This window comes from Rhodamnia argentea, chromosome 2, assembly GCF_020921035.1.
Source record: "Rhodamnia argentea isolate NSW1041297 chromosome 2, ASM2092103v1, whole genome shotgun sequence".
NCBI lineage: Eukaryota > Viridiplantae > Streptophyta > Magnoliopsida > Myrtales > Myrtaceae > Rhodamnia > Rhodamnia argentea.
Window position 1 is genome coordinate 3,642,793 of NC_063151.1, and position 15,201 is coordinate 3,657,993.

Below are 15,201 nucleotides of genomic sequence, written 5' to 3' on the forward strand. Positions count from 1 at the left end.
TAGAATCACCCGGTAGATTACCTTCCAATGTGCTATTCGTATTTGCCAAAAATGATAGGTCTGCCGGGGGCGAACCGATGGACAACTAACTTATTAGTAAAACCATGTTTAACAGGTGTTGCAAATGTTCTTTACATGCCAAAATCATTTGCTATTATTACACGTTAAACTTGCATGAAAATATAGAAATATAGTAAGTACTATCGTGTAGCTGAATAAATTTTGCTATATATATATATATATATATATATATGTACGAATCATGATAGACTTAAATATTTTGTAATAAATATCTGTCATATAACAATTCTATTTCTGGGAAATAATTTAAGATGCGATGCATACACTAAAATGAATCTGGACCGTTGAATGTGGTGTCTTACTAGCAAATGTGGTAGGTCCCCACCAAATCGGATGGTGCAGATACAGTTTAATACATGTATCATACTTGCATAAACATTTCTCTTGATTTCTTGAAAAAAAAAATATATGTATGTAAATGCATAATGGTTCGTGGTAATCTTTCAGAAACTATTTATAGGGAGTTTTAAGTAAACTCACTACCTATCAATGGATGTCTAGATGAACTATTTAACGTTCGATGGAGGATATTCATTTGTTTCATCATTATAAACTATATACGAGTCTAAATAAACATTTTGTACGTGCAAAGAACAAACGTTCTACGGAGATCATAACAACATTTAGGAATAAATTCATAGAACTTTTCCGACTTATGGCATACGCGTAAGATTACTGCATACATTTGTCGATATTTGACATTTGAGTTTCGAATAAACCGAGTAGTTACGGCTCAAATTAGGCACTTAATACGTAAGGGCTATGAGATCCTTATAATAACAGTAGGAAGAGTAGTTGATCAGTCACATTTTTTCAACTTTTTTTTTTAACCACAAAAAAGTACATGTTTTTTTTCGGTAATAGATGACATGTAAACATGATGAATGAAATCAGGGTGAATTCCGTGTTTTGCTAAACACACCTATGGCATCGAATCCATACTAGTATAGCTTCTTCGTAACCATCTACTTTAAGATGTGCATTGTCGTCGTATATTGGGAAAATTACCAAAAAAAATCATAAATTTATTGCAATTACGACAATTCAGTCATAAACTTTGCTTCTTCTTCTTTTTTTTCAATTAAGTCCTAAACATTTTGCATTTGTATTGATTCGGTTCGTCCAATCAATTTTGACAGAAAAATGTTGACATGGACACCAAATGTGCCACATCGTACCACGTGGCGTGACCAGCACCGACGTGGATAAGTTTAAATAAAAATTAATTTTTTTCGATTTTTATTTTCATTTTGTTTTCTTCCATTCTTACTTCTTCCTCGAGCCGGTCGCCAAGCCCTTTTCGACAAACAATTTGTTTCCGTCCTAGGTGTGAGTACGTCCGATCCTGCGGCCACTTCGTTCGGACTCGGACATCAATCAAATTCAGGCTTTATTAGTAAATACAATGGAGTATCAGAAAAAAAGGGTCACATTCTTGTCCTTTGATTTTTCTTTTCCATGTTTGCGAGGTCACATCGAAGTTCTTATTCACTTACCTTTCATGCCCTCCTAACATCCACATTTGTAGTAACCTTAATAACTTAAATTACTTACCGTCTTCACCAGTAGCGGGACCCGATGACTGTCATGGACTTATAGCATACATGTAAAATTACAGTATATGCTCGTCGACATTTGACCTTCGAATTCGAATAGACTGTGTAATTATAACCCAAACTAAAGATTTCATACGTAAAAAGTGTGAAATCCAAGCTACCCATCACCTATTTTTACCTTTTTTTTTTATGTCATAAAAACACCTCAAATATCAATATTTATGTACGGTGTTCACTTTGATGTCAATATTTTTTTCCGGATCACTTAAGCGCCAAATTGAAGAAAAAACAATCACTTTAGGGCCAATGACGAGAAATTCCAATAACCTTATCCGAGTTAGCATTTAAATAATCGTTTTGCAAAAAAATTGACACTCAAGTGATCCAAAAAATAATCAATTTAGTACCAATTTGGAAAAAAAAAACGATCACTTTAATGCCAACGGTAAGAAATTTCAACTACCTCACTAGAATTGACACTTAAATAATCGTTTTTCAAAAAAATTGACACTTAAGTAATCCAAACAAAAAACATTTGTAGCAAAGTGAGTGTATTACATAAATATTAATACTTGAGGTGTATTTTTACTTTTTTTTACCATAAAATTGTACATAGATTACAAGTAAACATGATGTATAAAATCATGTTGAATTAAGTGTGACAGTTTATAAAATAATTATTACAATGCCATTACTGTTGTAAATCCATTAGAGATCGAATCCTCTAAATTTACAATTAATTGTAGCATGTACGCTTAACTCTTTTTCTTTTTTTTTTTCTTCTACCCGAGAAAATAAGCCACTCATGATTAGAGGTGGCCGGTTCCGGTTCCGGTTCCAGTTCCGATTCCGGGTTCGGAACCGCCGGTTCCTAGGCCCAATGGTTATTTTTCCCCGGGCCTCCTCTTTTTTTTTTTTTTTTTAAATCGGGTTGGAACCGGAGCCGGCCCTTGAGAGCCGGTTCCGGTTCCGGTTCCGGGCCCACGGTTCATTTTGGCCATGTCTACTCGCAGTAGCTCGGCCTCATGTGGCGCTATTGCTTGTTCACCTCCGAGCCGCACGATGCCTCCGCCAAGCTGTTAAAACGGTTGAGTCATGTTTCTAAGGCCTAAGTAGCATCGACATCGACAAGCAATACGACGGGTCGATACTTCATTTCTCAAAAAATATGGAATTCTGATACGTAGGGCATGTTGTGTATTAAAAATATTAGCAATAAGTTTCTTCTTTTTTCGATAGTGATCCACGATTAGGTTTATTAATTTTAGGTTGACGAGACATATGATTTAAGTATACAAATTTTTTATAGATTTACATTTTGACCTCTAATTTCTTGAAAATGCTTAAAATTGATTTGTGCGTATCCAAAATGGCATGTTATGATGCTGAATTTGTGTCTCGCAAATATATTTGGAGTGCTGACCACGTGTTGGATGTCCGACACCTGTTAATCACGTACCGGTCAAATATCGGATGTGTGTCGATAGGCGATAGGCATCTAACACGACACGAAGATTTTTGAAGAGTGTCGGTGCTTTTTAGCCCCCGAGGCTACCTCTCTCTCCGGACAATTTGTTTTGATTCTAGGTCTAATTACGTCCAATCCCACGGCCAATTCGTCCGGGCTCGCACATCGATCAACTTCAGATCTAATCTAATTAAGTAAATCCAGTGGAGTATCTTATTCACCAAAAGGGAAAAAAAAGAAGGGAAAAAGGGTCGCATTCTTGTCCTTTTGATTTTTCCTTTTCCATTTTTTTTGGGGGAGGTCACATCGAAGTTCTTATTCACTTACCTCTTAAGCCCTCCCAACATCCAAGTACGTACTTAAAAACCTTAATTACTTTAAATTAATTACCGTCTTTGCTAATTAGTGGGGCCCGATGACTGACGTGGACTCTCACAATCTCGCAAAAGAAATGGACGGCCCAGATTCACTCCTCGCCCGTTGGCTCTCCTTATATTTGTCCCCCACCCGTCTCTACTCCTTCCCCCTCCACTTCTCCCTTTCTCTCTCTCCGTCTCTCTGCAATTTCACATCTCCTCCTCTTCTTCTTCTTCTTCGTTTTATTCCCTTTCTCCATTGTTTCAGTTTGTTTTCAAGAGATTAGTTACAGTTGCACAGTGAAGTAGTAGTAGTAGTAGTAGATTGAGAGAGGGAGAGAGGATGTCGCTGGGGAAGAGACCGCGCCAGATGAAGAGGACGACGAGCATGACGGAGATCACCTTCGATCTGAACATCAACGACGAGGCGGCTGCTACCGCGCCGCCCGGGAGCGGCCAGAAGCCGGCGGGGCACTGCGAGGGGTGGGATCCGCGGCTGATGATGGCCGCCGCGGCCTCCTCGCCGAGGTCCCACCGGCGTCACTCCAGCGAGCTCCTCGACACCGCCCACTTCTTGCGCTCCTGCTCTCTCTGCAAGCGTCGCCTCGTCCCTGGCCGCGATATCTACATGTACAGGTAATGATTGCCTCTTTGGATTTTCGTTTTAATAATACTCGAAAATTCAGCTGGAATCCACAGAATATTTGCACATGATCGATACCCAGATCCAGCTTATGCGATGAGCAAATTTCATTTGGATTGAATCAGTTGACAATTCGTATAATCATTCATCCAATCAATGACGCCAAAGCTAAGCGGAGGGGATTTATTATCGACAGACCAAAGATAAGACGAGGAAACAGATCACTAATTTTCTGGCAGACAGAAATTTTCCATTTTTAGGCTCTCCTGACTTTCCATATCTGATCGGTCATTTAATTTTCGTCCGACAATTATTGGTGGTGAATAAGTTTGGAAAAAAAAAATAAAGTCTTTTGTTGTTTTCGTTTTGTTTCGCAGAGGTGACAGTGCCTTCTGCAGTCTAGAGTGCCGGCAACAGCAGGTGAAGCAGGACGAGAGGAAAGAGAAGTGCTCGTTCGCGTCCAAGAAGGGAGCCATGGCCTCCTCTCCCGCCTCCTCCGCCGCCAAGGTCTCCGCCAAAGGCGAGACACCGGTGGCCGCCGTGTAGCCGCCCCCGCCCTCCTCCTATGCTGGCCCCCGCAGCTTTCCGAGACGACGATTTTTTTTTTTGGGTCTGCGCCGCTCGTGCACACAGTACCCTGGGAGTTCCATGAATACACATCTAAGGAGCCAGAAATATTTTGAAAATAACAAAGTACAAATCTTTATTTTGTGGGTGGAAGCAAAAGAAGGAAAATTTATTGGAGAAAGCTTTTGGGAACAATTATTCATAGTCGCATCGAAGCAAATGCAAAGTTATATCCCCAGTCTCTCTCTCTCTCTCTCTCTCTCTCTCTGAAAAAAAAAAAAAACAGGGACGTGAACGAGAGCGTATGGACTTTGGAGGCTTCCTCGCGCCTGAGTGAGCGAATCATCGACTGGTCCGCCATTGACAGATGGGGGAAAAACAGTGACTCTGCCAAGAATATGTCCAGACCATCGTGAAAAGGAAACTGGAATCCCACGACCCCGCCATTGGGGCCTGCGAAAATGAAACCTTTTCGTTTGCCTAGAGGTACCGACAATAATGGAGGCTCGATCTCCACCTAAACAGACCGGTTCAATACGAAATGACGCCGACTCATTTGTTTTACAGAGAGAGAGAGAGAGAGAGAGGGAGGGAGAGAGAGATTCCATTTGAAGGTCGCCGTTCTCTGTCATCAGCGCCAATGAAAGGAATTTGGAGAAGAAGGAATCTGTGGATTAGTCAGCATTGCGTGCGGTGGGTCCCCCGAGTTGCAAGAGGAATCCCACTCGAAGAGGAGATAAAGTTTCGATTTTTGATTGACTTCGAGGCGACGGAAATGCAATTGGTACGTGCCAGAGCAAAATTACTACATCCGGAATCCATTTGGAGGAAATTACTCCCCGAATCGAGAAATAGAAGTATTACCGAACAAGGCCCAAATTTCCAAGCATAACTACTAGTTTCAATTTATACCACAAATCTAGCACATACTAGGCAAATCTGAGGTTTTAGAAGCATTTGAATTTCATCTGGAGCCTGCTGAACCTCGAAGAATAAATATTTCAAAATTACCGTATTAAAATACGGTATATGTTATTTAGTGGTCTCGTTTGGTTCGGTGCGAGATTGAATCCTCGAAAGAATGAGATTGCGATTCATACATTTTACGTGTTTGAAGAGAAATCAAAATATGAAATTAAATTCCAATCCGAATAAGGTTTTCTCAAAAAAGCTCGAAACTAAATTACCTAGCAATGGTTATCAATTTTTATTTCAATTCTACATTCCTAAATCCTAACACCACTAGAAAAAAAACCCAACTCTAATGGTCACTGTCGCCACCGTCGATGGACGCCCGCCGTTGCCGATAGCCAATTATTTACGTTACTGCCGATGCGGAATATTCTTTTCAAAAAGGGTACACATTATCTCATTTTTTAAAAATTAATCTTGTCGTCCATGTTTGTCGGCTTTCTCTTCCATTGACTTAGATGGAGGGGGGGAAAAGTCATTTAATTTGTCCTGAGAATTAAATAGTCAGTAATTACCTGTTGACAACATCATAGTATCTTGAATAAAATCAAGGGAATAATGCAAACAAAGTGGTCCATGATTGTTGGGACCAAGTCTCGAATGATTAGGAAGCCTAGGATGAAATTCTCAACATATGGGGACCGATATGCAACAAAAGGTCACTTATTCGAGATTATGGTTTTTTTAAGTCCTCTCCTAAGGTTAAGTATTATAAAGGAAATACCCTATTGTAAATCAATCTCGTTCCATATAATTAAGATGTCGGAAACACCATCATGAATTACTCGTGAGATTAGTCGAGTCGAAAAGTTTAGATAACTAAAGTCGTTTGTATAAGAATGAACTATCCACTACTAGGAACTTTTCGCGTCATTTAGAAGATGAGACGCTGGGAAAGAGTTTTGCTGCTCTTCAACAGTGACATTGGCTACTCGAATAAGAGGCTTTCTATTGATCTTTTCTTGAATCACTCGCATCTAAACTTTTTTTTTTTTTTTTGGTAAGGCTCGCATCTAAACTTTTGTTTTAGGCTCGGTTAGTTTCTCGGAAAATGAGTTATCTCCGAAAGATGTGTTCCACGAAAAGGACACTTTTAGTGCCAAAAGTTGTGTATGGAGATTACTTTAGTGTTAAAAGTTTCAAAAGAATCACTTTAGTGCCAAGTCGAAGATAAAATGATCATTTTAGTGTCTTTGGTGAGAATTTTCGGTGAAAAAAAATACGTGACATTTTTAATTAATTTTTAAATTTTAATTGGTATTTTTTAAAAAAATAATGAAGTCCACGTGGACTTCAAAATTCAGGAAAAAAAATTAAAATTAAAATTATATTTTTAAAAAGTAAAAATTAACAGAAAAATCTAAAATAAAAAGTTTATTTAAAATAAATTGAAAAAAACGAAAAAATTAACAAAAAAAAAAGTAGATTAGGCGGCGAGGGTTGCTGCAACCCTCGCTGACTAGTGGTTCCCTTATTTATTTATTTTATTTATTTTTTACCTTTGTTTTTTTAATTTTTTAGCTTATTTTTCAAATTATTTTAAGTAAAAATTTTAAATTTAAAAAGAAAATCCCATGGTGTACCTCCGACGAGCTACGTCAACATCATATATTAATAAAAAAAAGTACCGCGTTAGATTTCCGGCGAAAAATATCGGAGTTGACACTTAAGTGATTCTTTTTCAAAAAACTTGGCATCAAAGTGATCCATTTGAAACTTTTGGTACTAAAATGATATCCGTACACAACTTTTTACACCAAAAGTGTCCTTTTGCCTTTAGAAAAATGACAATATTTTTCGGTGTTCGTGTAGCCTCGCCAAATCTAGAGAGACAAGGGCAAGCGAGGTCGAGGCTCACTTTTGAATGTGTTTTTTTTAGGAGAGAAAATTTTTCTCCTTGACTCATTGATTTCTTGTGAAACGAACGTCGAAAAATGGATTTTCCTATAAGTTGTTTTTCGCGGAACGAATGGAGCCTTAATGACAAATACCTACGTTTGAACTTATCTAACACACATTGTCGCCATAGGAGATGACAACTTTACCCATCTGGTTGGATACTCATGCAATTCCACCCAAAATGGGGGCAGATAAAACGTATAAGCAATGTGTTTTGGAGTGGGAATGGGGCAAGTTTTTCTACTTCGCATGTAACGATCCAGCCCGAGGAGGGCGCAGAGTAGTTGCCGGGAGATGAGAGCCCGGACGGATAACGGCTTCTGACAATATTTTAGGATGGCGAATGGGGCATAAATAAACTAAACTATGCACTAAATAGGGGAAGAGCGAATTTGTGATGTGTGTGTGTGTGTGTGAAAACTGAAATTAACTCACGGAAGCGTCTATTGATGTAACAGCAATATCTAGCTTTAGGACTCCAAAATTAAACATGCTCGGATAAGAGCACTACCAGGATAGGTGACCTCTTAAAAAGGTGTCCGCCTATAAGATAAAATCATGAAGCTCGGTATGAGATGGGTTAAAGCAGACAATCACACTACATGCCCTACGGGACAGATATGATCGGCCATGCGCCTACCCATAACCATGATCACATGTTAAGTTATCGAGAATTGCAGTATTGACCTAGTTACTCTATATAAGCTGTATTACATTGATAATCTATAACTTTGTTCTTTTCGTCACAGATTTCAATATCAACAGTAGTACTTCCAAACTCTTCATTCCACTTTTCTCATCAATCTATTGTGGTGATTTTCCAAACTAGACTTTACGATAACGGAGCAAAGATTCGTATTTCTTCACCTATAAATGATTCATTTAACTTGCAATTTTTTTTTCCTGTGATTACTTCATGAATCAAATTATGTTTGTTGAAGAACTTAAACTGTTTTAAGCTTGAAATGATTGTGGAGAGAAGCAAGTGGTTCGGACCCCAGAACATATTGAAGAAGGTTCGGGAAGTGGAAACGCAAAGCAAGATTCTCAAGCATCAATGGATCTCAAATTGGCACATTGGAATCAAGGAATGGAACCAAATATTAGCAAAATCTCTTGATCACAGCATAAGATTTTCTTTCTCCTGGCTTATTCCCCTCGTTAACATAGACCGCGCAGATGGTCTTCTAAGCTTCAGAAACACATCGTGATCTTCTAATTAATCGATCGAGCACACCTACAAGTACACATCTGACATAGTTCTCGGTTGGTACTCAAGTTTGTCAGGAAAATTACCAAAAAAGTCATAAACATACTGCAATTGTGCTAATTCAATCCTACATTTTTCTTTTTTTGCTAATTGAGTCCTAAACCTTTTGCATTTATGCTAATTCAGTTAATCCGGCGTTGGCGTGTCAATTTTTAATAGCATTTTATTTTTTATTTATTTTATTTATTTTTCTCTTCTCCTTCTTCCTCTAGCATGTTGCATTGAGGAAGAAGGAAAAAGAAAAGGAAAAACTTAAAAAAAAACTAAAAATATAAAAATTGAAAAAATATTAAAATGTCATTCAAAATTGTCACATTAGCGTCGGCCGGTTAAAGTTGGCCGGAAAAAATAAATTAGCACAAATGCAAAAAAATTAGGACTCAATTGGTAATAAAAATGTTTATAATTGAATTGACATAATTGCAATAACTTTAAAATTTTTTTGATAATTTTTCTAGGTTTGCCAACTCACTCAACTTAATTTAAGAATTTGCCTCGAAATTGAACTGACTTTGCATGGCAAAAAGATGGGCATAATCCAGGTAGATTGCTTCAAACTATAATGGTATAAAAACAACTTGCTCGTGCAAACCCTGGACCTTTTTTTTTTTTTTTTGAGTTAAAGTTGCTTTTTATTTGTTCCTAAATTCTTGCCCCGAAGGGCATTAAAGAATTGTGTTCTCCAACCAATTGAATAAAGGCCAATTTGGGGCAAGTGGCCATGTGTCGCATCCATGGATTTAGCATTTCTTGGATTAATTAATACGTCCTTAATTAAAAATGAAGGATTCGACCCAAAAAATTAAAAATTAAAAATGAAGGTGGGAGTCTGATTGCGACAACGCCTGCCGTGTATCTGACTCGGGAGATTCCCATTTTCCAAACTGATTAACCACCGGTGCCCTTAATCTCCTTTCCACATGATTTTAACGTTTAGGTCGCTGGTCAGTGGAAAAATTTAATGATTACATTATGATTAATATGAGGACCTGAAGAGAAAACTCCCCCAAAAAAAGGAAAGAAAAACAAAATTGCGAGGAAAGCTAAATTAGTTAAAGAAGATGGAAGAGGAGGGAGAGATCTAGTTCAAGCCCTCACCTTGCCCTAGATGGAGGTTGAAGAAAGTTGTGTGGAAATGAGAGGGAGCGAAGGAGAGAAAGGTGGCGGCTAGGGTTTGATGTCTCTTTGAGCGTGTGACTTTTATCCTGGTGATTTGTCTTGTTATATGGAGCTTGTCTGGTAATTGTTTGGTTTTGTCTCTTGTTTTTTTGCGAAAATGAATGAAAGGTTACTTTGACTATATATATATATATGAGGACCTAAGGTTTTGAAATGCCACAATCATGTCCGGCTATAATTGCGGTATGACACGTGGGAAACGATCAAACATATTATGTGAGAGCCATGACGGATTTCCGATGTCTGACTCCCACTCACGACGAGCTCGAGACTAAATTGGAGCTTTTCCTTTTTTTAAAAAAGAACCTTAAGTTTTCTACAAATAAAAAATAAAATCGTAAAAGTACATAATTGACTGACGGCCAAAACGTTAAATCTCGTTTCCGCGCTTATGCCCTTTAATTTCCACTACTCTCTACATTCGTTTCCTTAAAATACTTCCACTATAATCATTTGGTTGGATTTGATCTGAAGATGTGGATCTGTTTCTTCCCGAAGAAAGAAATCTTGAGTCATCACAAAATAACATGTGTGGTTACAGAAACTTATTTAAAATGAGAGAGTACAATCATCTTGTAATCTATAAAAGCATGAACATGTGCACTTTTGCTTTTGCTATTTTGATACTAGTGGTTGACTTGTAGGGATAAGACTCCACTTTTAGGGAAATGGAATCCTTCATAAAGGTTAACCATATACATCCATATTTTATACAATATATAAATTGTATTAAGAAACCTTTCATTCAAAAGAAATGAAAAACAAATATGCACGACCTATAGTTGATAGAGGCCGACACACCAGCTCCTCGACTAGACCTTGGTAATTGGCATGAGTGAAAGAGGGCATTGTAAAAAGGTCTACGATTAGATTATGCTTTGCTAAAAGAGAAATACTTTCATCTTTCCAACGATACAATTTCTTTTGAATTGTAAGCCACGTATCCTCGAAAAGTGATACTTCATATCAAAGATGACCTACTTAAAAGTAGGATCTTTCTGACAAATAAAAAAAAAGTAGGATCTTAATCTTTTTCCCCTTTCTGAATATCATAAATTATTCGGTGTACATACGGTGTATCCATAACGAGCACCAATATCAAAATCTACATCTTTTGATCCTACATCAACATTTTTGAAAGAATTCATCTACTGAAGTATATTCATCTTTCCACATATGCAATTTCTTTGAACTGTGCAAGCTCCACAATAAGTTTATTTTTATTTGTTGATGATCAAAATGATTCGTAATTGACAAAATGATTTTACCTATTTTTCCAAATATCAAGTTCTTGCGCACCAGCAAAGTGTGTTGCATCCCATATCGTCAAACCCTTGTCATGAGTTGGTTTGCGGATTTTTTCGCAGATGAGATTTTGGTCGAGTTCGGTTATTATGAAGGCAAAGATGCCTCAAACTTAGGTTAATTAGTCGATTACAAAGGTGCTAATCTATCCTTTTTCGTTTCTCGTATAGCTTTCGGGACAAGCATGAGTGTAGTTCAAAGGAGAAAAGACATCAACATCATCCTTCCCTACACATTCCAATTCACGCACCATTTCTAGGCCACATAACATGTTGGGAGATGACATCTTTGATTGTCAATAGATGCTGAACAAGAAAAGAGGTAAATGGGGTAGGGCCCATTGGACCTCACGATTTAAAGGAACATGTCCAATCCTTATACGTACACAAGGAAAAAAAAAAACACCCTAACTTCAAAGTCTTTATTTGTCTCCGATCTTGACCGTCCGATTCATATTTGGGGGGGGTGCTCCGACGTGTTCGGGAGATGGCCGACCTTCTCCAGCAACGACAAGTGATGACCTTTCCCACTTTAAGGAGGCTAACGAAGTCTCCTACTCCATTGTTCAAGTCACACCACTGCATGCTTGTCTCTTGGTGGAATCGAACGGTCGTCCACTCAAATTTTTGGGAAGGATATGGAAAGCTTAAGATAGTATGGAAGTGACCAGCCGATGATGATCTCCTTCAACTTGATTCTTGAAATACTTTGAGTTGCTTGAGGAATAATGTCGTGATTAGGGTTTCCAGCTATAGACCAGGATAACGGGCATGCCTCCTTTCGTATGGAAAAGAAAAAAACGGCCACGTGATGAATGCCATTCATGTCTTTCTCTCGAACGATAGGTCATCATTCACGAAGACATCGCAATCTCTTGCTATGCCGAGACTTTAGGTTCAGATGTTGATAAATGGGCAAGGCTCCCATGGACATTACCTAACGTGCTTTGAAACAGGCACGAGTTTTTTTTTTTCCTTTTCTTTCCTTCCTTTCGTCTTTTCGAGGGACATGGCCATGAGTAAAGGAGGTGGGGTAGGGCATGGATGCTATGTGTGAATTGGAAAACGTCCACATTAGTTGTAGGAACACTTGTCCTCAAGAGAGAGAGAGAGAGAGAGAGAGAGAGAGAGAGGCAACAATAAGTGCCGCCTATTCAGCATGGAGGAGCCCCAAAAACCAAAAAAAAAACAGTCTTCTTTTGGGGGGACCATCTCATTAGGAGTGAGTGGTTAGGTGAGAGAAATGACAATAAAGGAAGTTTTGGTCCCAGGGTTGATGACAAAAAGGTGGGGTCATCCCTGGAATGATTGATTGGGCCTGGGGCCCACTCTAATTTGGCCCATCTCAGGGCCCGGAGCGATGATTCTGAATTTCAGTGTCTTCATCTCAGGTTAAAAAAAAAAAAGAGGGGGAGTGAGAATTCCATGGGAAGTGGACACGTGGAGCAGAGGCACTTCATTCCCCTCATAAAAAGATAAAAAGTTTGTGTAGGCATATGTTGTTTTGGCATCTCTTGAGTCGAAAAACAAGAAGGGGGATATGGAAATCTCATAGCAATAGAAGTAAGCCCTCAACAACCGAACATCGAAAACATTTGGAAGTTTAGCTTTCCCAAAAGGCCTTATTGAAAATGCCCCTCGAGTATCAGGGGCCACTAATTGGGGCGCTATCGAGTTCGAAAAATCGTAGGTTACTTGTTCAAATCTCGCCGATCGGGTATTACTGTTCTGGATCAGGGCCACTTGCATAGCCTCATAGACACCGGTTCGTGGGCTGACATGGTGCTCTATGGGCCTCTCTAGACGGTAGAGTTTCGACGATCATGCCTTTGGATTAGGACAAAAGGAAAAAGGAATAGTCCAACAACTTTCCTTAAAGGAAGGGAGTACTAAGTGGGGTATGAATAGTTAGAGCCTAACAAGACTTCCCGGTCCAATCCAGGCCCTGCGATCCAATAGTCAACACGATTGGATGGTAATCCAACAACCAATGATTGGGCTCTGAATGGTCTGGGCTTTACAAGAAGACACAATAAAAGCAAGACCATTGACCACCGGGCAAAGGCACCAAAGGATCCTAATTCTATTGTAATTATGTTAATTCAGTCCGCTAAATCTTTCAATTGTACCGATTGAGTTATAAATATTTTCATAATTTTTCAGTTGAGACTTTTCGGCCAGTTTTGATCGAAAATCGTGGACGTCTTGCATGGCACGATTAGCGCCGACATAGACAATTTTTACACATATTTAAAAAATGATTTTTTTTTACTTTTTTCCTTCCATTTTGAAATGTAAAGAGAAAAATAAAATATAAAAATTGAAGATAGTATTAAAAAATTGTCTATGTCAATGTCGGTCATATCACATAGTACGATCGGAGTCTATATCAATGATTTACGGCTAAAATTGATCAAATAGACTATGTTGACTAATTTGATACAATTGAAAAGTTCATGACTGAAATGACATAAGTATAATAGGTTTAGGATTTTTTTGATACTTTTCTCCGGACAAATGATAATGTGTTATTTCTCCTTTTCTTCAAGTTATTTTATGGTCAACCACGAGTGATGATAGTGAATAGGAGTTCCATGAATCCATTTCCTTGGGGACTACGATTGTTCAATAGTTAGAAACTAACCTTAGATAATAGTTAACACTAGCTCTATCTCTCTCTTTTTCACATGCGCGCATATTGTCAGGTCACTATTAGAAGCTTGATTTCTCACTTCGGGCTATTGAGTTGGTAAATGGTGCTTCAATTAGATTCCGAATAGGGACCATGCCACTTTGATGAAGTTAATTGACATGAATCAAAGCGGGGCACTAGCTAAGTCTAGGTAGATTGAAGTTAGAAAATAGATGAGGAGTAAAGTGAACTTTCTATCTGCTTAGCATTCAAAATTCCCAACATCTCAATTATGGAAAAAAATTCCCAATTACCTCTCCATTTTTCACTCCGCCAAAATTTCTTTCCTTACCTTTTTATGGATGCATGCATATCCAAGGATATTGTCATAACCAGAGCTGAAAATGTCGAGTCAATTTGTGGCACAACAAAGAAAGATAGAGAAGGGACCTAAAAGAAAGAGCCTAGGCAAGGCTTTCGGTTGCTCTCAACTAACAAATCTTTGTGGACTTTTTATTAGGCCTCTTGGCCTACTACTTGCAGAATCTTGGGCTGGGCCAAGCTACACCAAAGTTCAAGTGGACCAGCCTTAGCCCCTTTAATTTCTTGTATATGTAATTTTTGACTTATTATTACCTTCATTACCAGTGTAAAAACTTTTTTTTTACACGTTTACTAGTCGAATGGGTGTCATTTAGGTGATTAGATTACATAACTATCTCTAATTAAAAATGTTACCCTTAGAACATTGAGTTTATAGAAAAATTTGTTATGCAAGCCTCTAATATTTTATCACAGTTCAATCAAACATAACTTTTATTTACTTCATAAAAAAATTAGTTGAGATGTTTATTTCGTTGAAGTTATTAGAGATGTTGCGCATGGGAGAACTCAAGATCAAGGTTGACTTTCATCATTCGTCGATGGATACCGGCTTGCAATTAATTTTAGATGTCTTTGTAAAAATGAGGAGCTTATCGATGCTATAGACGCAAGTGAGCCGATGAATAGGCTTCATGCAATCAAAGAAAGTCGAGGACAGCTCAAGCAGTCAAAATATAAATCAAAAGAATGGATGCTATGGTTCTATGGAGTTCTCAGCTCTTGTTGAATTTTACGTTTCTACTAAAATTTATTTTCCATGCATCTGCGTTTTTCAATCGTGAAAAATGCAAAGTTTCCGTCACCGATTTTGTTAAAAGGTCCGGCCCAAAAGCTTAAGCCGATAGCTGATGATAGATAACATATATATAAAGAGCACCTAATCCGCGTAA

The 15,201-nt window shown here is 38.2% G+C and overlaps 1 protein-coding gene across 1 annotated transcript; it reads left to right on the top strand.

Annotated features, from left to right (window-relative positions):
- Positions 1-3,627: 3,627 nt before the first annotated feature.
- On the top strand, positions 3,628-4,785 carry LOC115748965 (FCS-Like Zinc finger 6-like). The gene is made up of 2 exons (XM_030685629.2): positions 3,628-4,097; positions 4,482-4,785. The coding sequence occupies exons 1-2, from the start codon at positions 3,805-3,807 to the stop codon at positions 4,648-4,650; spliced, it is 462 nt and encodes a 153-aa protein (XP_030541489.1). The 5' UTR covers positions 3,628-3,804; the 3' UTR covers positions 4,651-4,785.
- The last annotated feature ends 10,416 nt before the right edge of the window (positions 4,786-15,201 follow it).